A 22798-nucleotide genomic window follows, 5' to 3' on the forward strand; every position below is an offset into this window, starting at 1 on the left:
TGAAGAAGCCATGCATTTTAGGACCAGACTAAAGAAAGAGAAGCTAATGAAAGAGACCATTAGAACAGAAAGAAGAAAGGATTATAAGATGCTGAAGTGGTGAGCCAGTAGGGAACCTTTAGGAAGGTGACCCTCTAAGGAGGACTGATCTGAGGCTGTTGGATTTTAGGTGTCAGTAGGCATCAGGGTGGATGAATTCCATAGACAGAGGAGTCTGGTAGGCTACAGTCCATGGGGTTGCAAAGAGACATAACTGAAGTGACTTAGCACGCACACATGCCACAGGTATCAGTGATCCTAGCTAATTCACTTTAGTAAGTTGATTTGTAGAAATTTGTAAGAAAGTTCCTATGATTTGACATCTCAACTTTACGTTTGAATCATCTCTCAGAAGTAGGCTTAATTATTTCCACTACATTTCTTCTCATGTTCACCCAACTTTTTGTTGATGGAGTTGGGGATTTTAAAAGAGAGTGAGATTAGTGTCGTACTTTCAGTTTCCTCTCAAGACTTGTGAAAAGAATATGACTGGCCAACTTATAACATAGGTGCCTTTACAAACTGTGAAATATAAGGTCATTTAGCTTATGGGCTAATTCACACAGCCCCATTTAATTTAATTCCATGGACCATTAATTTCCCATCTCTACTGACAATAATAATGACCAAATGATATATTCAGAGTTTAAAACTAGAATCAAGCTCTGAATAGTAGAGGAATTTATCTAAAACTCTTTATAAGGTACATTAGTTAATTTTATTGGACTCATCACATGAGAGTTGTTTGAATATTAGCTTCTATGGTATGTTTCACTAGAAAAAGGGTGACCATGGGACTTGTCCTTTAGGAGGTTTTTTTAAAAAACTTAAACCCTATTTTGAAAAAGGAATTGCTGTCTTTATAGCTGATAGTTCATACTGGAGTGGTACATGCTGTAAATTCTTTCAATGAAAATAGTATAGAATCTAGTCAACATTGTTCACAGCTTTAAATCAGAAAATACTTGTACATTCCAACTTATGTTTGGAACCTTGTTCTAATCTTTTAGACCACTTTTTTGTGCTTTTAGCCTTCATGGAGAAGTCCCTTCCCCTAAAACCGTTTCTACTAAACACCTGAAATTATGTAGTGGTGAAATAAAACACTGAGCTCTAATTCTGTTTTCTCCCTTAATATGACGTATTACTGAGGTTTATTAAATTTGTCAGTTTTGAAAATGCAAAAGAACTTGTAGGCAAATGCTTAGCTGAAAATTTGCCTGGAGACTTTACATAGTATCTTTACAGAAGCACTCAAGGGTTGTCAGTTTTTGTGAAGTTAATGTTGTCTAAAGCTTTTATATAAAATACAGTCTTAAAGATTCTAGCAGCAATTTCAATTTAAAAATAACTTATTAGCTCTTCCTAATGCAACCTCTCAAAAGCAGAGACATTACTTTGCCAACCAAGGTCCGTCTAGTCAAGGCTGTGGTTTTTCCCATGGTCATGTATGGATGTGAGAGTTGGACTGTGAAGAAGGCTGATCACCGAAGAATTGATGCTTTTGAACTGTGGTGCTGGAGAAGACTCTTGAGAGTCCCTTGGACTGCAAGGAGATCCAACCAGTCCATTCTGGGGAAAATCAATCCTGGGTGTTCATTGGAAGGGCTGATGCTAAAGCTGAAACTCCAATACTTTGGCCACCTCATGCGACGAGTTGACTCACTGGAAAAGACTCTGATGCTGGGAGGGATTGGGGGCAGGAGGAGACGGGGACGACAGAGAATGAGATGGCTGGATGGCATCACCAGCTCGATGAGTGAACTCCGGGAGTTGGTGATGGACAGGGAGGCCTGGCGTGCTGTGATTCATGAGGTCGCAAAGAGTCGGACACGACTGAGCGACTGAACTGAACTGAACTGAACTGAATGCAGCCTCTCACTAGAGATCCATGGAGACGTAAAAAAGGTAAAACCTTGGGATGAATTTAGAAACTATCAGTAGTATCTATAGTTAACCTATTCTGTAATCTGAAATGAGTTTCTCCTTATCCTAAGGGTAATGGAAATAAATTTAAAACTGAAGTCACTAGCTCATTCTTGTAATGTAGTATCTGAAAAGTTTGCATAGAAAAACCTTTTGATTTTTTCTTCATTGTCTTAACATCTGGTACAGAAATGCAAATCTTCTTTTACTCATTCCACTTACAGAAATTTGCCTATTATTCATATCATATAACTTCAAGTTTATTAGTAGGATAATGTTTATTGCAGCATTTGTATGACAGGGAAAAGCTGGAAGCAGTGTAAATGTCCATGAGAAAGAGATTGGTTGAGTAAATTGATTCATTATATACTATATTATACACAGTAAATATTGATATAATTCTATATGCATTAAAGAAGCATGTGATATATTAAATTAAAAAGGCATGTTACAGAATATTATATTTAGTGTGGTCCCACTTATGTAAAATAATAGAAAGACTGACATATTTAAATGTATATAGAAAATACATTTTTAATGTTATTTCTGGGGACTAGAAGGAAAAAGCAATAAGCTGTTTCTTTATTTCTTGTTTTATACACTGTATAGTATTTTTGTTTTCTAAGAGACTTATTTTCAAAATTGAAAAAAAAGAAGAAGATAAGGTCCCTGTCACAGATTGTTTATGATAAAAGTCATTCCCTTCCCCTTGTCTATGCCCATGAGTTATCCCCCTCTCACACTGACACTGGGCTGGGTCATGAATTTGCTTTGGCTGATGGGACAATACAAATATGATGCAGAGACTTGAAAAGAAAATTGCACAACAGAGCTACCCTCTGTTTTGCTACTCTTGGGATCCTTGCAACCACCCTCGTGTAAACAGAGGTAGCCTGTTTTATGATGAGAAACATGTGACCCGGCACCCTAGCCACCAGCCAGGCTAGACATTCAAGGGAGATCATCCACTGCTAGCTGTCCACAGTTGCATGAGTGAGATGAGATAAGTGTACCATGCTGTAATCAGTGAATGATTATTCCTTTATGATACGAAGTGCTCTCAAGGTTTTGTTGGCTTTATCTGTTTGGTTTAGGTTAGCCTCCATGAGACCTCTTCAAGAAAATTAGAGATTCCAAGGGAACATTTCATGCAAAGATGGGCTCGATAAAGGACAGAAATGGTATGGACCTAACAGAAGCAGAAGATATTAAGAAGAGGTGGCAGGAATACACAGAAGAACTGTACAAAAAAGATCTTCACGACCAAGATGGTCACGATAACGTGATCACTGACCTAGAGCCAGACATCTTGGAATGTGAAGTCAAGTGGGCCTTAGAAAGCATCGCTACAAACAAAGCTAGTGGAGGTGATGGAATTCCAGTTGAGCTATTTCAAGTCTTGAAAGATGATGCTGTGAAAGTGCTGCACTCAATATGCCAACAGATTTGGAAAACTCAGCAGTGGCCACAGGACTGGAAGAGGTCAGTCTTCATTCCAATCCCAAAGAAAGGGAATGCCAAAGAATGCTCAAACTACCGCACAATTGCACTCATCTCACACGCTAGTAAAGTCATGCTCAAAATTCTCCAAGCCAGGCTTCAGCAGTATGTAAACCGTGAACTCCCAGATGTTCAAGCAGATTTTAGAAAAGGCAGAGGCACCAGAGATCAAATTGCCAACATCCGCTGGATCATGGAGAAAGCAAGAGAGTTTCAGAAAAACATCTATTTCTGCTTTATTGACTATGCCAAAGCCTTTGACTGTGTGGATCACAATAAACTGTGGAACATTCTGAAAGAGATGGGAATCCCAGACCACCTGACCTGCCTCTTGAGAAACCTGTATGCATGTCAGGAAGCAACAGAACTGTACATGGAACAACAGACTGGTTCAAAATAGGAAAAGGTGTACGTCAAGGTTGTATATTGTCACCTTGCTTATTTAGCTTATATGCAGAGTACATCATGAGGAACGCTGGGCTGGAAGAAGCACAAGCTGGAATCAAGATTGTGGGAGAAATATCAATAATCTCAGATATGCAGATGACACTACCCTTATGGCAGAAAGTGAAGAGGAACTCAAAAGCCTCTTGATGAAAGTGAAAGAGGAGAGTGAAAAGGTTGGCTTGAAGCTCAACTTTCAGAAAACAAAGATCTTGGCATCTGGTCCCATCACTTCTTGGCAAATAGATGGGAAAACAGTGGAAACAGTGTCAGACTTTATTTTTTGGGGCTCCAAAATCACTGCAGGGGGGAGATAGAGCTGGAAACCCCACGGGAGAAGATCTATAGAAGAGATGAAGAATGAACTGTCAGAGGCAGGAAAGAACGTGTCCTGGAACCCTGCAGTACAACTGTTTTTGCTCTAAAAATTGTAACTTTTAAAAATAAATAAGCCTGAATGCAAAATGCTTTAAATCTGTCCAGTTTGTATCATTGCAAGACTTAATTTCCAAGGAGTATACGAGTTTTAAAATTAATAGATGTTTACTTGTCATTACAGAGATTTGCCACAATATGGACAGAAGCAGTGGCAGTCCTATTTTGGAAGAACTTTTGATGTTTACACCAAACTCTGGAAATTCCAGCAGCAGCATCGGTAAAGGATTTTTAAAGTTTTATGTTAGTCACAGTTTTGACCTTTACTGCCTCAGTGCTTTTTATCTCTTCATGTATCTCATTTAATCTTTGTGACCAAAAGAAAATAAATTGATTTTTTCCCTATTTATTTAATTTTTTCAAGTGTAATAGTATCTGATTTTTAAAGACAACATCATATCTGAAATGATTCAGATTAAGTAGGTAGGCAGATTCATGATTTCATTCTGAAACAGGTATTGTTTATTGGCCAAAGCTATTGGGGGAGGGAGTTGCTTCTGATTTCCATGAACGTAGCTCAGAGAAGTTTATTTTTGTATTTCAGCATACTCTAAATAGACACTTTATAAACGGTTTTTGAATTTGAGTGCTTATGTTGAAATCTCATGAAAAATTCATGAATTTCAGTTTATGTACTCAAAATTTCATGATGAATTGGGTGATACTTTATCCTGTGAAATTAACAGGATTGGGTTATTTTTGAAATGTATAGTCTCTCATTTCTATTTTCTTATCTCCTATGTAAAACAGGCAAGTCTTGGATAATCGGTATGGCTTGAAGCGGTGGCAAATAGGGGAAATTGCTTCTAAGATTGGGCAGCTATACTACCATTATTAGTAAGTGAACTGCAAATGGAAAAAATAAAGCATTCTCCTGATTTAAACACAGCATGCAGAAGTATGCATCAGTACATATCCAGTAGGAGGGAAAGCGGATGAGTTACACTTGAAATTCTAATAGTTCAGATCGTCTTGATTAAGACAGCATTTTAAAGTTACCTTTCATAATCAAAGGGACATTATTTACTTCAGAGGCTCACCTTCCAAACATTTCATTCAGTCAGATTCATTTAACCTAAAGGAGTGTGACCCTTGGTTTTAGATAAGAAAAATACTAAATAAATTTATGGTTCTTAATGGCTTCACTTGAATCTTGATCCCTTACAGAGACATAACATAACTGGTATGTTTGTTTGAATGAGTGGCTTTCAGGAGGATACTTTAAAACCAATCCTTGTATGCTATGTCTAAAAGGGTACGTGAAGTCAATAAAGATACTTTTGACTACATCTGTATAGTCCCACCCATGAGTCAATGAAAGAAGAGAGCTCCATTTAGGATCCACACATCTCATTATCATTAAGTTGTATCAGGCATTTCATAAAAAGGCTTGGACCATTTGTAATTTAGTGGGCCAGAAAATTCCTTCCTCTTCCTGTCTTTTGGCATGCCACTCAGATTCCCACCACCAAAATCACTTTTCCTGGTAGAATATTTTCTTAAGAAATCCCTTGTAAAACTAGCAATGTTATTGTGTGTAACTATGTGCTGTGCTTTGTTGCTCAGTCGTGTCCAACTCTTTGCACCCCCATGGAATATAGCCCTCCAGGCTCCTCTGTCCATGGGGGTTCTCCAGGCAAGAATACTGGAGTGGGTTGCCATGCCCTCCTCTAGATCTCCTCAACCCAGTGATCGAACCCAGGTCTCCCACATTGTAGGTGGATTCTTTACCGTCTGAGCCACCAAGGAATCCCAAGAATACTGGATTGGGTAGCCTAATGCCTTCTCCAGCGGATCTTCCCGACCCAGGAATTGAACCGGGGTCTCCTGCATTGAAGGCAGATTCTTTACCAGCTGAGCTACCAACTATACTTCAATTAAAAAAAAAAAAAAAAAACTAGAAATGTTGAATAGAAAATCCAACTTATCAGTGTCCTGTGAAGATTAATATGGATCGGGGTCCATTTCTCAGTCCGCTGGTCCCAGGCCTTTAATCCCAGGAAAGATTTAACTGAGTAGAATGCTGTTTGGGGAGGCCCTTCGAAGAATGAGAATAATGTGTACTTTTGGTTGCTATCAAAAAAGGCTTGGGAGCAGAGGGGAGGTATTTTTTTTTTAATTAAAATTATTATTCTTTTCATACATTTTCTCTGTGGACATGAGTTTGAGTGAACTCCGGGAGTTGGTGATGGACAGGGAGGCCTGGCGTGCTGATTCATGGGGTCGCGGAAAGTCGGACACGACTGAACGACTGAACTGAACTGAACTGAAGGGTGATATGATTATTGCTTTGGTGATTCAAATCTAGTGTAGTTGTTCCCATCCCTTCCAGTAGAGGAAGAGAGGAGTAACACAATAAGTATTTATCATGGTGAAGAGTCTGAGACACTGTCATACTTAAGATTTTCTTTCTCTCTCATAGCCTACGCACATCTGAGACCAGCTATCTGAATGAGGCTTTCTCCTTCTATTCTGCAATCAGACAGAGATCTTACTATTCTCAAGTCAATAAAGAGGACAGGTATGCACCTACTGTTTTTAGAAAGAGGAAGATAAAGCACTAAAACTTTTTAGTGTGTGGAAATTAGGCAGAAAAGCACACATTTGTTTATAACTTTTATTCATTTAATGGGCTTTATTGAGTGCCTGCTATATATGAGGCCTTCTTAAGCATACGGAGGTGTGTTACCTAAAAGCAGTAAATATCATGGATGTTGTGGCAGATGTCACAATACCAGGATAGGGTCAAAGCCCAAAGAAGGGTGGGTTATTTCTTTATGAGAGATTGGGGTCACATGAAGTTTCATAGAAAAGAAACAGCTCCAAAAATTAGGCTTAGCTGATACCTTGGTTCTGTAGCCTGTTTCATCTTAGTTTGTATACATTGAAAACCTGTTGGAAACTGCCATGTAGGGACTGAAGAAAAATGTATAATGCTCTTTGATTTTTCTTTTATAAATCCAATACCATTTTGCAGTCATGTAGCTTCACTGTTATGGAAAAAAATCATGTTAAAGTTATTTATTCCCACTTATGTGTCTGGCTTGGGTGGGAGAAGAAAATGAAAAGAAGCTGGACAAGTATCTCTTTTCTTTTTAGGTGATTACCTTTCTGTGAGAGTCTCAGACACATTTGGGATACAGATAGATTCAAATGAGGATAGAGTTGTTGAAATCAGGAATCTGCTGGAGAATCTTTGTTGCTAGGATTCAAGAATTGTTGAAAGATCTGAATATTCTTCCTACTCCCAGTAATAGAACTCACTTAGTCATTATCTAAGTGAAAAGATTATATTCTGTTAGAAAAAGAATAACATGTAGACATTTTTCTAGAGAATACTTTTTGGTTGGCTGTGAATGGCACCCCACTCCAATACTCTTGCCTGGAAAATCCCATGGATGGAGGACCATGGTAGGCTGCAGTCCATGGGGTTGCTAAGAGTCGGACATGACTGAGTGACTTCACTTTCACTTTTCACTTGCATGCATTGGAGAAGGAAATGGCAACCCACTGCAGTGTTCTTGCCTGGAGAATCCCAGGGACGGGGGAGCCTGGTGGGCTGCCGTCTGTGGGGTCACACAGAGTCAGACATGACTGAAGCGACTTAGCAGCAGCAGCAGCATAAGCTTTTCAGCTAAACAGCAGTATTTTGGGGAAAGCCCCACTCTGGTAAATCCCCTTCATTCCCTTGCAAATCTTGTTCAGACTTGTCTGGAGAAATTTGCTTGAAACAAGGTATGTAGATGCTGAATTCTACATTTTCCCCCAAGGTCTTTTTGACTTTGCCTTACTTAATGAAGTTGCATCAGTTACTTTTCTTTCAGAATTTCTTATGACTTGCTTCACGTATTTGCACTACAGATATATTTCTTCCAGTTCCCTTTTATTTTACATTCGTGTTGTATAATTTCTCTGAATTCTTGGTGAGATAAATTATCTCTCTCAAAAATACAGAAGGAGTATGTAACACTTTATTGAGTGAAAAATACATATAAGCAAAGAACTATTTTAAGCAATAGTAGAATACCTTGTATAATTCACTTTTATGCATTTTGTAATTTGACACAAGGGAAGTTGGTCTTAGGTCCCTTGGCTTAAAACCCAATAGTTTGACTTAATAAAATCTCTTTCTGTCCTAGGAGCAAACCAGCCCATATGACTTGTTTCTCTGTGCTGCCTCCTAGAGCAGGGCAGATGAACAGAGCTAGAATCATTTGGAATCAGGACGATGAAATATCTTAGACTTAGAATCAAACTAACTTAGGATCAAAGGACCCTTCAATATATAAAATCTTGATTTTGTTCCCTGTACCTTAGGAAGGAGTTTGTTCGGTTGGTAAAGTTGGTTATCTTTTAGTTCACACAGGGCTAGGGGGCCATCAATAGGTAGCAGTTGGTGACAGCTGCTAAAACCAACAGCTGGTTGATTAAAACTAAGTAAGATCTTAAGTATTCCACAATTTCACAGTTGCTTTAAGAGGCATCTCTCCTCTAGAGCTCAAGTTCTCCCCGCATTGTCTCAGTACTGAAGGAATATGTCAAAGCCAGGAGGAGTGCTACGTTCCACCGATCACCAAGGTGACTGCCTGTCACCAAATACAGACAGCTCTCAGAATGTCTCTGTTCCATGGCCTGTCCTGTTGAGTGGAGGAGACATTCGCAGATGTCTTGTCCTAGTTATAAGCCCCAGTGGTTATGAAGGAAGAAGGCTGAACCTGGTTAGAGTTAAGATATGGAGAAGGTGAAGTTTCTGAGAGTACAGAGGCTGGAGGGAGATGTTGCAGTCAGCCACCTTGAAAAACAATTTCTCAGGCAGATGTGTCAAGAGTCAGCATCTTACAATTAGTGGTCCTAGCAGATTGGACAAGGCTGCAATTCTGGAATGCCAGAAGGACTTTGTCAGAGAGAATCTTGACGGCCCCTCTGGTGGTGACAGTACTGGAGTTTTGTTTGATAGTGGAAAATGTGGATCTGAACTTTAAAACCTGGCCACCTCCTAGTCTTGATGCTTTATGAGGAGGACTTGATGTGGACCCTTCCCAGTGAGATTCACAGGAGGACTTCTTCTGCAGCAGGCAGAAGGCTGGGGGTTGTCATTCAGGTTTTCAGGCTTGATAGGATCGCTTCTCAAGTGTATTGAGTGGATGACCTCGTATTTTCCTGCCTACTGTCTTCTTGTCTTCCTATTTATAGTCTTAATATAAACATTGCTCTCTCTGGGAAGCCTTCTCTCACCAAGATCCAGTCCTGTGGGCTCAAATAGCAATAGCATGTTTTGTTTCTCCTATTGATGCTGCCAAAATCTTGACTTTCTCTGCCCTCTGAAGCCGAATTTAAAAAATATGGAAACAGAGTTTGGAGGACATAGAAAGGTGGCTTAAAATCCTTAGCCAACTTAGGGGAGAACACAGTAGGCTTCTGCCTCAAGAACTGTGTCGTCCCCCCGCCCCGTGAAGAATCTGGGGCAGAAAAGCAAATTTAGTGACAGACTACAGATGAGGAACGGTTAAAATAGAAAGTGGGTGTGACCAGGCCTGCTCCCTCTTCTCTTTTTCCTTTGTTCTCAGGAAAGAAAAGAAAAATGCATTCCTCTTCTTTTCCCTTTCACTGCAACACTGTCTTTGTTATATTCATCCCACTGTTTTAAGTATTTATCTGTCTCCTCTATATTTTACATACATTTCTGTCTGTAAGATCTGTGAGGAAGGGACTATGTCTATAGTTTCTTTTTTAACAATTTTAATCTATTATTTAGCGTAGTACCTGGTGCATCTAAGTTTCAGTAGATAGTTGTTGAATAAATTAATGTATGAATGAACAATGTAATGAATCATTGAGTAAAAAATGTGTTAAAAACTATAGATTATATTAAACAGTGTTTATAACTGTGCAAAATAGGATCAAAAAAGTTTAAAAACTATGAGAAAGTTAGAAAAATCAAGTCACATAATTTTGTTTTTAATCTAACGAATAATTTTCCATTTATCTACCATAGACCTGAGTTGGTAGTTAAGAAGCTACGATACTATGCAAGATTTATAGTAGTTTGTCTTCTTCTCAACAAAATGGATGTTGTGAAGGATCTGGTAAAGGTAAATGTATTTTAATTAAAATCCTGATTTCTAATTATCTGTTGGTAATTTTGTTTTTTTAAAATAGATAAAATAATTTTAATAAAATAAATCATTACAACTTTCAGAGCATGGTAGTTTCTGACAAGGGTAATGATAAAAAATTTTTGCAACTCTCTTCATGTTTCAAACACACTTACCAGAGAAATTATATTAATTACTTGCTTTTGTCCCCTCGGCTCATTTTACATTTCATTACTCATTAATGAATGGTTGGCACATGCAAACAAAAGTTAAAATATTTAGTTTAAGATAAAATAATTGAAAAATTAGGTTAAGAACAAGTACAGAATGTTTTGTAAATGTGTTGTATGAATGAGTTTTGGTTATCCCTTCTTTTAGTATGTCTTTTTCATTCTGTCCTTCATTAATCAGATAATCAGAGTTAACTGCATTCTAGATTTGCTTAATAGCTGTAATTATTCCTTGCTACCTTCTGGTTACACTCTGTATTCAGTTAGTGATTTCAGTGGCATACATCTTGATTTTTTTGGTGCTTAAGTATAACATGCTAATTTTTTTTAATTGAAGTGCAGTTGATTTACAGTATTGTCTTATTTTCAGGTGTGAAGCAGAGGGATTCAGTATAACATGCTAGTGTTTTGGTGTTTTTTTTTAATGAAGTATAGTTAATTTACTGTATTGTGTTAGCTTCAGGTATCTAGCAAAGTGATTCAGTATAATGTGCTAGTTTTGACAGACTTTCTTCCTCTATCCCCAGTTACTAATGGGACTGTTTCCAAAAGAAACAGTATGGTATCAATCCAAAGAATTTATGTTCATTTTTTTAATGTTAAAAATTTGGAGGTTTACCTTGAAGAGTTTCTTTTTAATAAAGTCATTGCTGATTAGCACTGAGTAGTGTGTGTCACTGGGTCTCTGTGAAGATCTTATTGATGTGTATCATTTTGGAATTTTTGATTTTGAAGCAAGTTCATGTAATTTTCACTCTTTGTTTTGGTTGTAATTGGTACTGTATATTGATAATAATCAAACTTCTTAACTGTAACAGTTTCCATCAGGATTATAGTATAATATAGCCATCTATTTTATGTTTTTTTTCTATAACCATTTTTCCTTTGTGATACTGTGAAATCAGGAACTGTCAGATGAAATTGAAGATTATACTCACCGCTTTAATACTGAAGATCAAGTGGAATGGAACCTGGTGCTTCAAGAAGTAGCGGCTTTCATTGAGGTCAGTTCTTGACAAGAAAGGTTGTCAGAATTATATAAGTAAATACATATGTGGTGTACATATTTTTTATGTGTTTATGTAAAAAAGAAGGAATAATTTCTTACACTGATGTTTTGTCTTGGCTCTAAGCCACTTACAGTATTGCTTATTCTCTAGGCGGACCCTGTAATGGTATTAAATGATGATAATACCATTGTTATCACATCTAATCGCCTTGCTGAAACCGGAGCCCCATTGCTGGAACAAGGCATGATTGTGGGACAGTTGTCTCTGGCTGATGCACTCATTATTGGTAATTGTAATAACCAGGTAAAGAATTGTGAAGGAATTATGCTTAAAATTCACCTCAAAAAATAGCGCTTTTGATTGTTACAGAATTATGATTTCCTTGTAAATATCCTAACATCCATTCAGTCCCTGGTTGGAGATCTTAATCCCACAAGACCGCCCAAACCCCCCAAAAATTAAAACCTTGCCTACATAAAGTACTGTAGAAGTACTATTTAATATGAAAAGGATACAATTTTTTTGTTTGTTTTTGTTTTTTTGCCATGCCATGTGGCTTGTGAGAATCTTAGTTCTCCAGCTAGTGATTGTGAAATCAGGACCTCAGCTATGAGAGCGTTGAGTTCTAAACACCGGATTGCCAGGGGATTCCCAGGATACAGACTTAAGCATTAGTAGTGCCAAAATGCTTTTGAACTGTGGTGCTGAAGAAGACTCTTGAGAGTCCCTTGGACTGCAAGGAGATCCAACCAGTCCATTCAATCCTGGGTGTTCATTGGAAGGACTGATGCTGAAACTGAAACTCCAATACTTTGGCCACCTCATGCGACGAGTTGACTCACTGGAAAGACTCTGATGCTGGGAGGATTGGGGGCGGGAGGAGATGGGGACGACAGAGAATGAGATGGCTGGATGGCATCACCAACTCAATGGACATGAGTTTGAGTGAACTCCAGGAGTTGGTGATGGACAGGGAGGCCTGGTGTGCTGTGATTGATGGGGTCACAAAGAGTCGGACACGACTGAGTGACTGAATTGAACTGAACTGAACTGAGTGCCAAAATGTAATAAAGTGATTTTAAAATGGGCCATGGTCGTACTTCAGCCTGGTTGTTTTGCCAACAGCCAGCATGTTTTATGGGATATAATATAGGTCTCTGTGTTTACATGACTACTTTTTAAAAGAAAAAAAAAAAAAACCTGCCTGTGGAGGGACTTCCCTGGTGGTCCAAGTGGTTAAGATCTGCACTTCCACTTCAATACTTGGTTGGGAAAGATCCCTCATGCAGTGTGGTGTGCCAAAAAAAACAAAACTGGAAATTGATGGATTAGTAGGGCAAGATGTTACAAAGCAAATACAAAGAAATGTTAACATTATAGAATCTGGCTAGTGAGCATTTGGGTGTCACTGTATAATTTTTTTTCAACTTTCTATCTTTTAAATTTTTTTATAATAAAATGCTGGAGAATAAAATACCCAGTGTCATCAGGTACATATGAAAGTCAAAAATAACAACGTGATTGGATACTTTAAGGTCTGTTTACTATATTAACGGTCAGACTTGTTTTCCTTGCAGGTCAAGTTCAGTGAACTAACTGTTGACATGTTCCGGATGTTACAAGCCCTGGAAAGGGAGCCAATGAATTTAGCTTCTCAGATGAATAAACCAGGAATGCAGGTGATTTTTCTCCCTACATTTGCAGTTCGCTGCTTCTGCTCCTCATGGAATGCTATATTATTCAGCAAATGCCACGAGTGTGAATAAAGAACTCTGATGAGACACAGGAAGATAAGCATAATGACAGTTTTAAAAAAAGATATTTATAAAGAGGACGGTAAAGATAGACATTGATAATCCACGCATCAAGTGCGTTTTGTATAATCATTACTCTGTATCCACGAGGCATTGGTTCTAGGAACCTTCTGGATACCAAAACATTCAGATGTTCAAGTCCCTCATATAAAGTTTTTGCATAATGTTTACATATAACCTATATACATCCTCCCATATATGTTGCATCATCTCTAGATTACTTATAACATCTAACAGAATGTAAATTATATGTAAATAGCTATAAATACAATGTAAATGTTATGTATATAGTTGCCAGTGCACAGCAAATTCAAGTTTTGATTTTTGGAGCTTCCTGTAAAATTTATTCAAATATTTTTGATCTGTGGTGGGGTGAATCCATGGATGCGGAACCTATGGATGCAGAGGACCAACTGTGTTTGCATTGTTTTCTGTGTGTAAATATAGGAATCAGCTGACAAACCTACCAGGCGAGAAAACCCCCACAAGTATCTGCTCTACAAACCAACCTTCAGCCAACTATACACTTTCTTAGCAGCATCTTTTAAGGTATATATCATCCAGTACTTCTTAGATGTAAGGGGAAAATATAGCTTAAATGGAATCTGAGAGTCACTCTTCTCTTGAATATTTGAGTCAAGAATTTAGGAAAAATATGAAAATGAAAACTGCCTTTAGAATATCCTAATCATAGCTGTTTTTGGAGTAGAAATTGCATATGACATTAGGAATGATCTGTACCATTATTTAATGAGAATATTGATTAATTATCATTCTACTTCATCTGGATTTTTCTTACTCAGCTGCTTTAGGCCTAACAGTCAATGCAGAAGTGAAAAGCAGGAACAGATTGTGTAGGTATGTTCCAAATTCAGGCTACTCTGGGTAACATTTTGGTCATCTGAAAGAACCACGGAGTAGGGGATTCCGCTCAGTTTATATAGAGAAAGGCACAGACGGAAGCTTGTCTTTTAGACCTGTAGTCGGGATCTTTATGTCTCTGATTTAAGTTTTTCAGAGAGCATTCTTTAAATGATGTTTTTGAAGCAGAGAATATCTTCAAAACTTTGGGCTGTAGTTATAGATTAATAATGAATCTCTGCTGTGTAGACAGTTGCAAGTTGGAAGTAACGATAATGATTTTTCTCTTGAAGAAAACCATAATATGTTAAATTAGGTCCTCGTTTTCCCCACAGCTTGATTATGTATTTATTTTTGGCTGTGCTGTGTCTTTGTTGTTGCACGGACTTTTCTCTACTTGCAGTGAGCAGGGGCTACTGTCTAGTTTTGGTGCTTGGGCTTCTCATTGTGGTGACCTTTCTTCTTGCAGAGCACAGGCTCTAGAGGGCACGGGCCCAGTAGTTGTGGTTAGAGGGACAAGTGGCGTTCAGCCACCCAAGATTGAGCAATAACAGATCTGTGATGCCCTTAGATGTCCAGGGCTGCACACGCGCTACACTGACTGGCTCAGCATGTGCCTACCCTACGCCGGCAGGCATGGGTAACCCATTGAACCCCATTCGTGATGGGGCTCGGGGATTGCAATTATTCCCCATGAACGAGGAATTCCCAGTAAGTGTGGGTCATAAGCTCGCGTTGATTAAATCCCTGCCCTTTGTACACACCGCCTGTCGCTAATACCAATTGGATAGTTTAGTAAGCCCCCGGGCTTAGTTGCACGTGGAATCTTCCCAAACCAGGGATCAAACCCCTGTCTCTTGCATTGACAGGTGGATTCTTTATCTGTGAGCCTCCAGGGAAGCCCTCCTCACAACTTTAAAATGTCACGAACTTTCAATGAAACTGTTATTTTCTGTTTGTCGTTTTGTATGTGTGATTTTCTTTCATTTCAGGAGCTGCCTGCCAACAGCGTGCTTCTGATTTACCTGTCAGCCACTGGCGTTTTCCCCACAGGTCGTTCTGATAGTGAAGGTACAATAAAGGAATGCTCCCTGTTGTGAGCAGGGCTTGAATTCTCTTTATTTTCTACAAGGTGATGGCCCATAGCCCACGAACCATCTCACGCTTTCTAGAGAGGCTCCTAAATTTGAAACTTGGTCTATTTGCTGAATTGACAGTCTTGTAGATACCTATTTTATTTGCTGAAGTCTTATACAGTGAAGTTAAAAAAATCATCATTAAATTCACATACTGCATACATACGTCGCTAACAAATTTGCTAAAAGCAAGCATATATATATATATTATACAGGGACTAACCAATTACTGCTTCACATCATTGAATTTTTCTGAGCCTTTTGTGCGTTAGAGAATCTGGTCAGAGGCTTCACTGTGGCTGAAAGTCTTGTAGAAATCAGTGCACTTTTGTAACTGTGAAAGTTCAAGTCCTTGACATGATTTTGTTTTGTGTCCTTTCTTTGGTCTTACCAATTCAATCTGTAGAATATTGGGATGCTATTTCAGAATAAAACCGTGAAATGGTCCAGAACATATGAATGTATGAAATTGGTCGAAATTGATGAGTAACTTGGAAGTAAACGAGGCAGTTAGTTAAATCTTTATCTGGACAGAAATTTTTTTCTTAATATCCTTAGCATTTTCCTCCTCATTTGTTTGTTGAAATTTGCATTCCTTTATACAGTGCATGTCCCTGCCATCTTCCTTGCATGACCTACAGATCCTCTTAAAGTGTTAAATGAAAACAAAACAAAATAAATCTCAATCTTTTCACTGCAGTAATTTTTTAAGGGATAAAGCATAACATTAATATTAAAAGTGTTACAAAATCATGAACTAATTTTTTGGTAATAAAGTTAGTGATTTTATTTGTAAATAATTATTTCCATGTCTTATAACATGCTATTAAGTCAAATAGTCTGCACCCCCACCTAACATGTTGATATCTCGTTTTACTATTTTCAAAGTACAGTAGATACTAATTGAATGGGCCTTTGAGAGAGATTACTTCTCACATCTCATAGTTGCTGTTCCATTTACACAAGAGTTTAACTAGCTGATAGCAGCAGTGGGAAAAGGCTCATTCCTGAACTGGAATGACAGTGGTTGATAAAATAGTAATGATAATGGATTTTTCCGCTCACTGATATTTGGCAGTTCTTTCCTTACATAAAGTTTTTGTCAACGAGAATTTTCAAGTTCTATTCAAAGATTCCCCTACATTTTACAATTAGTGACTCACTTAAAATTAAATTTAAGAAATCACTGAACCTTGGTCTCCCACATTGCAGGCAGTCTTTACTGTCTGAGCCACCAGGGAAGCCCTAAAATTATATTTAAAAAAATCGTTGGAACTTCATTCTGCAACTCTTTTATCTAAGTAACTTTATTTGTTGAACCTGAGATTTTAATTTTGCTTGAAATGAGAAGATCATTTTGAACATCCCAGATCTCCATCCCCTTTTTTTTTTAAACCCAGAATAATGGGATTCAGTAGATTTTTGTTTTGTTTCTCATTATTATCTGAAGAACTAATGACAGTGATCTTTTAAAATGCAGAAACAGGCAACATGCTGAAATATTTAAATTCTGTGTTAAACTGAATTGTTAAATTAATAAAATTTTTAAAAAATTATCTTTCACTTGTATCAGTGAGAGATGTACCCGGTACCTTTGTATTTGAACATCATAGTAGTGTTACTCTCCAACTGAAGTCTAGGATTCTTCCCTTCTGTTTTTATAGGTCCTTATGATTTTGGAGGGGTACTTACTAATAGTAACCGAGATATTATAAATGGAGATGCCATCCACAAACGAAATCAGTCCCACAAAGAAATGCATTGGTATGTATTCTGGTGTCTTTCCCTATTATAAAAATTAAAGTTATATCTTAAGTGAAGTGGGGACTGTTTTCTAGTACTAGAAATGTCCCCTCAGACAACTGTTCATAACACTTATCTGGATTCCAGCAATATTTCAGGCTCTATCTTAGGCATTTAGAATTGTTGGGTTATATTTAAAAAAATTTTATTGAGTATCTGTTATATGTCAGGCACCATTAAGTCACTGGAGATCTGTTCATTCAAGTTGGAGGAGGCAATAAATATGTACATAAATAATAACTTAGGACATGATGCATGTTAATATCAACATAAACATTTTAATATAAGGTTCTGTTGGTATAATACAGCAAAACTGAAGTTAGCTGTATGATTTCAGGTAAATTTCATCCATTGAAAGTTTGCTCAACACATTCACTGCTTGGGCTATTATTCGCTCTAGGATTTCTCTAGCTGAGAGATAGCATTTTTATTATAGAGGAAACTGGATTTGCTTGAAACTGCATTTCTGATAACACTTTACATAAAAACATAGCTCTTCAAATTAAAGAGTGGCTAAGCTTGAACTGTCGGAGAAGGCAATGGCAAGCCACTCCAGTACTCTTGCCTAGAAAATCCCATGGATGGAGGAGCCTGGTAGGCTGCAGTCCATGGGGTCGCTACGAGTCCGACATGACTGAGTGACTTCACTTTCACACATTGGAGAAGGAAATGGCAGCCCACTCCAGTGTTCTTGCCTGGAGAATCCCAGGGACGGGGAAGCCTGGTGGGCTGCCGTCTGTGGGGTCACACAGAGTCGGTCACGACTGAAGTGACTTAGCAGCAGCAGCAGCAGCAAGCTTAAACTGTGGTGCTGGAGAAGACTCTTGAGAGTCCCTTGAACTGCAAAGAAATCCAACCAGTCCATTCTAAAGGAGATCAATCCTGGGTGTTCATTGGAAGGACTGATGCTAAAGCTGAAACTCCAATACTTTGGCCACCTCATGTGACGAGTTGACTCACTGGAAAAGACTCTGATGCTGGGAGGGATTGGGGGTGGGAGGAGACGGGGACGACAGAGAATGAGATGGCTGGATGGCGTCACCGACTTGATGGACAGGAGTTTGAGTGAATTCTGGGAGTTGGTGATGGACAGGGAGGCCTGGCGTACTGTGATTCATGGGGTCGCAAAGAGTCGGACACAACTGAGCGACTGAACTGAACTGAACTGAAGGAAGGGCAGAGAGGGAAATGTTTCAATTATATGTGTAATAGTGTTTCAATTATTATACCTGTAATAATGAAAGATTCCCCAAGCCATGTGTTGGTGCTATAGTTGACCTTACTTATGAGTGATTTATATTAGAAAAACCTGTATTTGAGATATATTGGAGTTTGATGATACTGCTCATTGACACATCATTTTGTATATTTACATTTACATTAATATTTATACACATACATGCATTGTCCACTAACGGGAAAGAGCATGGATACCAATATTGTGATCTTAAGAAGTGACCCTCAAATGCATGTTACTGGACTTTGGGTCCAGTAGTTCTTCCATGGACCAGTGAATCTGTATCTATAACAAGCACCACAGCTGATTCTGATGCAAATATTCAGAGGAAATGTAGGCAATAATAAGAGGGGAGCCCTCACTTACCGTCTGCAAAATTGAGTATAGCTTAAAATAGCGGTCCCCAACCTTTTCAGCACTAGGGAGAGGTTTTGTGAAAGACAATGTTTCCACAGCATGGGGTGGAGGAGATGGTTTTTGGATGATTCAAGCATATTACATGCATTGTGCACTTCATTTCTGTTATTATATCAGCTTCAACTCAGATCATTAGGCATTAGATCCCAGAGTTTGGGGACCCGTGGCTTAAAACATTAAAAATATTTAAATTGGATATGGATTTTGAAAGATTCATTGAAATAGAAATCTGGTTGTGTTATTGCATTTTCTCTTTGGTACCTGTTCTTAGGAGGAACTTTTTAAAATACTAGATAAGTCCCTAATGCTGACTTCTGAGATTTTCATGTGTGTTTAATCCATCTTTAAATATATAAACTTCTCTTTACCTTGAATATTCTCTTTTAAAAGTATTTATTTATTATTCATTTGACTGTGTCAGGTCTTTCTTGCAGCATGCAGAAGCTTTTGCTGTGAGACGTAGGCATCTCTCTGGTTATGGCTCGTAGGCTCTAGCGGGCAGGCTCAGCAGTTGTAGCACAAGGGCTTAGTTGACCTGTGGCATGTGGGATCTTAGTTCTCTGACCAGGGGTCAAAGCCACATCCTCTGCATTGGAAGGCAGATTCTTAACCACTGGACCACCAAGGAAGTCCCTAGCTTTAATATTCTTGAATAATTATTATGTCTTGGTTTTTTTTTTCTTTTTCCCCTAAATAAAACTGCTCACTTGTCTACCCCAATAAATACAGACTTTTTTGGTCTTCTGCTTAATTAACCTTTGTTTTTCTCTCAGTGCTGTGATGAAAAAGAGATGTGAGTAGACCAAACTGAAGAATAAGATTTCTGAGGCTCGGCTGATAAGAGTTATACAGTCATTCATTGTTACCGTCGTTGTTGTTTTCCCAGCCTCCATCCTGGAGATCTCTATCCCTTCACAAGGAAGCCGCTGTTCATCATTGTGGATTCATCCAACAGTGTTGCTTACAAGGTAAGTTCCGCGCACTCCATCGCACATTAGATGCTATGGCACCACCCCGAGGTAACCAACCTGAACATGTACCTTTTTATTTTGCTTTATTTTATTTAATTTTACACAATTTGTATTTAGTCTTTCTTTTCTTTTGAGGTTGTGCATGCTAGTCAGGATCTGGTGCTATGACTAGAAACAAGAAGAAAACGCATGAATGGACACTCAGTGGAAAATAATAAATCCTCCTGCAGGAAAAAAATATTCAAGATTTCCAAGATCTCTGGTGGGAGGTTTATTTTGTTATATAACGCAGAATAATTTTCTTTTATAGAGGTGGAAGTATATGGGCAAATTTTCTTTTCCAGTTTTCATACTTTTTCCCCTCTACACACTGAGCTACTATAGTTTAAGTGAAATTTCTATCCCATGTTATGTAGTTACAGGCATTGAATATCTACAGAAATTGTTTTAGATGCACTTAATTTTTTTTTTTAATTTGTTACAGTAAGTGAAAAATAATGACCCTGAATGCTGAAATAAGTAACAGGGACTGAATGTGAAAATTCCTTGTTTTGTATTTTGTTATTGAAACAGTTTTCAATGGTTGTGTAAAGAATGGCAGCAGCAAGACCCTTTAAAGTTGGATGTTATAATTCAAACTATAGTATTTTACAGGAATATGAAAACAAGTGTTTTTGGAGTTCTTTCTATGTAGTTAGAATATTTCATTAGTGGTCGGTGTGCTCAGAAATATGCTAGAAACACTGATAATGCCAATTAAAGTTATTTCTTTTGTGGGTGTTCATATAAATAAATGGAGAAGCAAACATTAACAGGTTAATACAGAAGAACAATAGAAATGTCTGCTAGCCAAGAAAGTTGACCCCATGCATACGTTTTCCATCTAATTTTCATGCTTAGTTTCACTTTTTAAAGTTTGAGTTCCAGGAGCATCCAGTCTACCCTAAATTGTTCAGCATGTTTCCTGCTGCCCATTTTGTCCAGTTTAACATTATAGCTTTTGATTTTTAGGAAAATTAGCTATGTACTTTCTTAAATCGTGTGTGTGCTGTGTCATTTTTTTATCTTTTTGAGAGAATGGTAAGCTGCTGAAGGAAAAGGTTTATTCACTACCCCAAGTAAACATATAAACCAGAGGAGTCCAGGCATTTTGTGTCTTCACAGTGTTCAAAAAAATATTCTGTGTCTTTGTCAATGAAAAGGAGTCATTTGCTTCAGTTTAATGATGTAACAGAGTATGTTGATGCACCAGATCAAGTGAATTGCTTACTATGATCTAGTATGCATTTAAAGTATTTTAGCAGTCTGTTAATTTCTACTTAATTTAATTGGACATTATTTGATACCATCTTTTATAATCTCAAGAATATCATTCATGTTATGTACCTGTTCTTTCCAGTGTCGATTGGATGTAGAATGAGTATTGGATGTTGATTGTTATATCCTGAGCCCCAGGATAACAGTGGAATAATGGAAAGATTTTTGTGTGTGTTTGGTGTTGATGGCACATGCACTCCTCTAAAAAATTAAATTATCGAGAACAAACTGATCATTAGAAATGAAATGGGGAGCCCATATGCAGTGGGCAAATCAGAGTCTTAACCAATTGACTTCCAGGAATGTCCTGTACAATGGTTTTAACAGCTAAGCCACACAGTAAAGTTTTTCTTTCCTGTGCAACTTTCTACTTTGCCTGGAGCAAATAATATTATCTTTGCTCCTTGTTTGTTTGTTTTTTTCCCCTGAACTTATCACAAATTCAACCCCAAGTTCCTCAACAGTTTTCTAATCTTTCTGGTTGTTCAGATGCATCATTTTTTCTCTGGGACAAATTATCTCCCAGAGCCTCTGGACCGGTGCCCTCTGCACGTACCACACAGCTCTCATCCCAGAATCTCTTTCTGTTATTACTCTGGGAATTCTTTATCTCTCTTTTATGTTGGATCCTGTTTCCTGAATCCCCTGTCTTCCTCTTGGACACTCTATTACTGTCTCATTTGGTTTATTCTTTCATTTTGGTGCAGCATCTCTAGCAAAACCAAGCCTTCTGGGAAAGGATGAATATGAGATAAAACAATCGAAGTCTCACACTTGTGCAAATGTCTTTGATTTACCCTCACACCTGAACGATGGTTTTGGTGTCAGAAGTCATTTCCCTTCAGAATTGGGAAGCATTGTTGCATTGCTTTCTATCTTCAATATTTCTAGTATTTCTTTCTATTTTTTTTTTCCTAGTATTTCTTAAGAAGTACAAAGCATTCTAATTCTGGATCTTTCATCTGACCTTTGTTCAGTCCCTGGAAACGTATAGGCTCTTCTCTTTGTCACTAGATTTTTCAGCTTCTTAACAGAGTGCCCTGGTCTGGTTTTACTTTTAACTACGGTACTTGGCATGTACTTCGTGAGTCCTTTCAGTCTGGAAATTCTGCCCGTTTTCTTGAGTTTTTTCAGTGATTTCCTCCCCTCTGTTTTCTTCTTTTGAGAATTTTTGTCATTCAAATATTGAACCTTCTGGTCTAGTCCTCAGATTTTTTTTGCCTTTTATTTTCCAACTTCCAGTCTTTTGCTCTTTAGGAAATTCCTTCGCCTTTATCTTCTAAACCTTTTATTGAACTTTTCATTTGTTTTCTGGATGTTTCTTTCATAAAGACATGGACGGGTGTGTGTAAAGCATATATACCTGCATATATATAATTGATTTTTATCCTGGTTGAAATACGCTGTCTTTCCTTTGAGAATGTCAAGGATCATTTTAAAAATTCTCTTTGCATGGTATCTCTCTCCATTATGATTTGCTTCTAGTGCTTTTCCTGCATATTTCATTTTAGAGACTCATAATTTTTGCTTTTCTGATCAGATTTAAGAATGGAAGCTAGCAAA

The 22798-nt window shown here is 37.9% G+C and overlaps 1 protein-coding gene across 1 annotated transcript in view; it reads left to right on the forward strand.

Moving 5' to 3' along the window:
- SCAI (suppressor of cancer cell invasion) overlaps window positions 1–22798 on the forward strand; it is a 118916-nt gene that overhangs the window by 67270 nt on the left and 28848 nt on the right. The window contains exons 4-14 of the mRNA XM_055399318.2: window positions 4469–4564; window positions 5095–5181; window positions 6767–6865; window positions 10340–10436; window positions 11575–11673; window positions 11830–11982; window positions 13257–13358; window positions 13941–14042; window positions 15347–15425; window positions 17155–17254; window positions 19834–19915. Of these exons, the coding sequence (XP_055255293.1) occupies window positions 4469–4564; window positions 5095–5181; window positions 6767–6865; window positions 10340–10436; window positions 11575–11673; window positions 11830–11982; window positions 13257–13358; window positions 13941–14042; window positions 15347–15425; window positions 17155–17254; window positions 19834–19915 (1096 nt within the window). The remainder of the gene's footprint in view (window positions 1–4468; window positions 4565–5094; window positions 5182–6766; window positions 6866–10339; window positions 10437–11574; window positions 11674–11829; window positions 11983–13256; window positions 13359–13940; window positions 14043–15346; window positions 15426–17154; window positions 17255–19833; window positions 19916–22798) is intronic.

Source organism: Moschus berezovskii, chromosome 11, assembly GCF_049115385.1.
Source record: "Moschus berezovskii isolate FMDL1 chromosome 11, NW_MosBer_1.0, whole genome shotgun sequence".
Taxonomy (NCBI): domain Eukaryota; kingdom Metazoa; phylum Chordata; class Mammalia; order Artiodactyla; family Moschidae; genus Moschus; species Moschus berezovskii.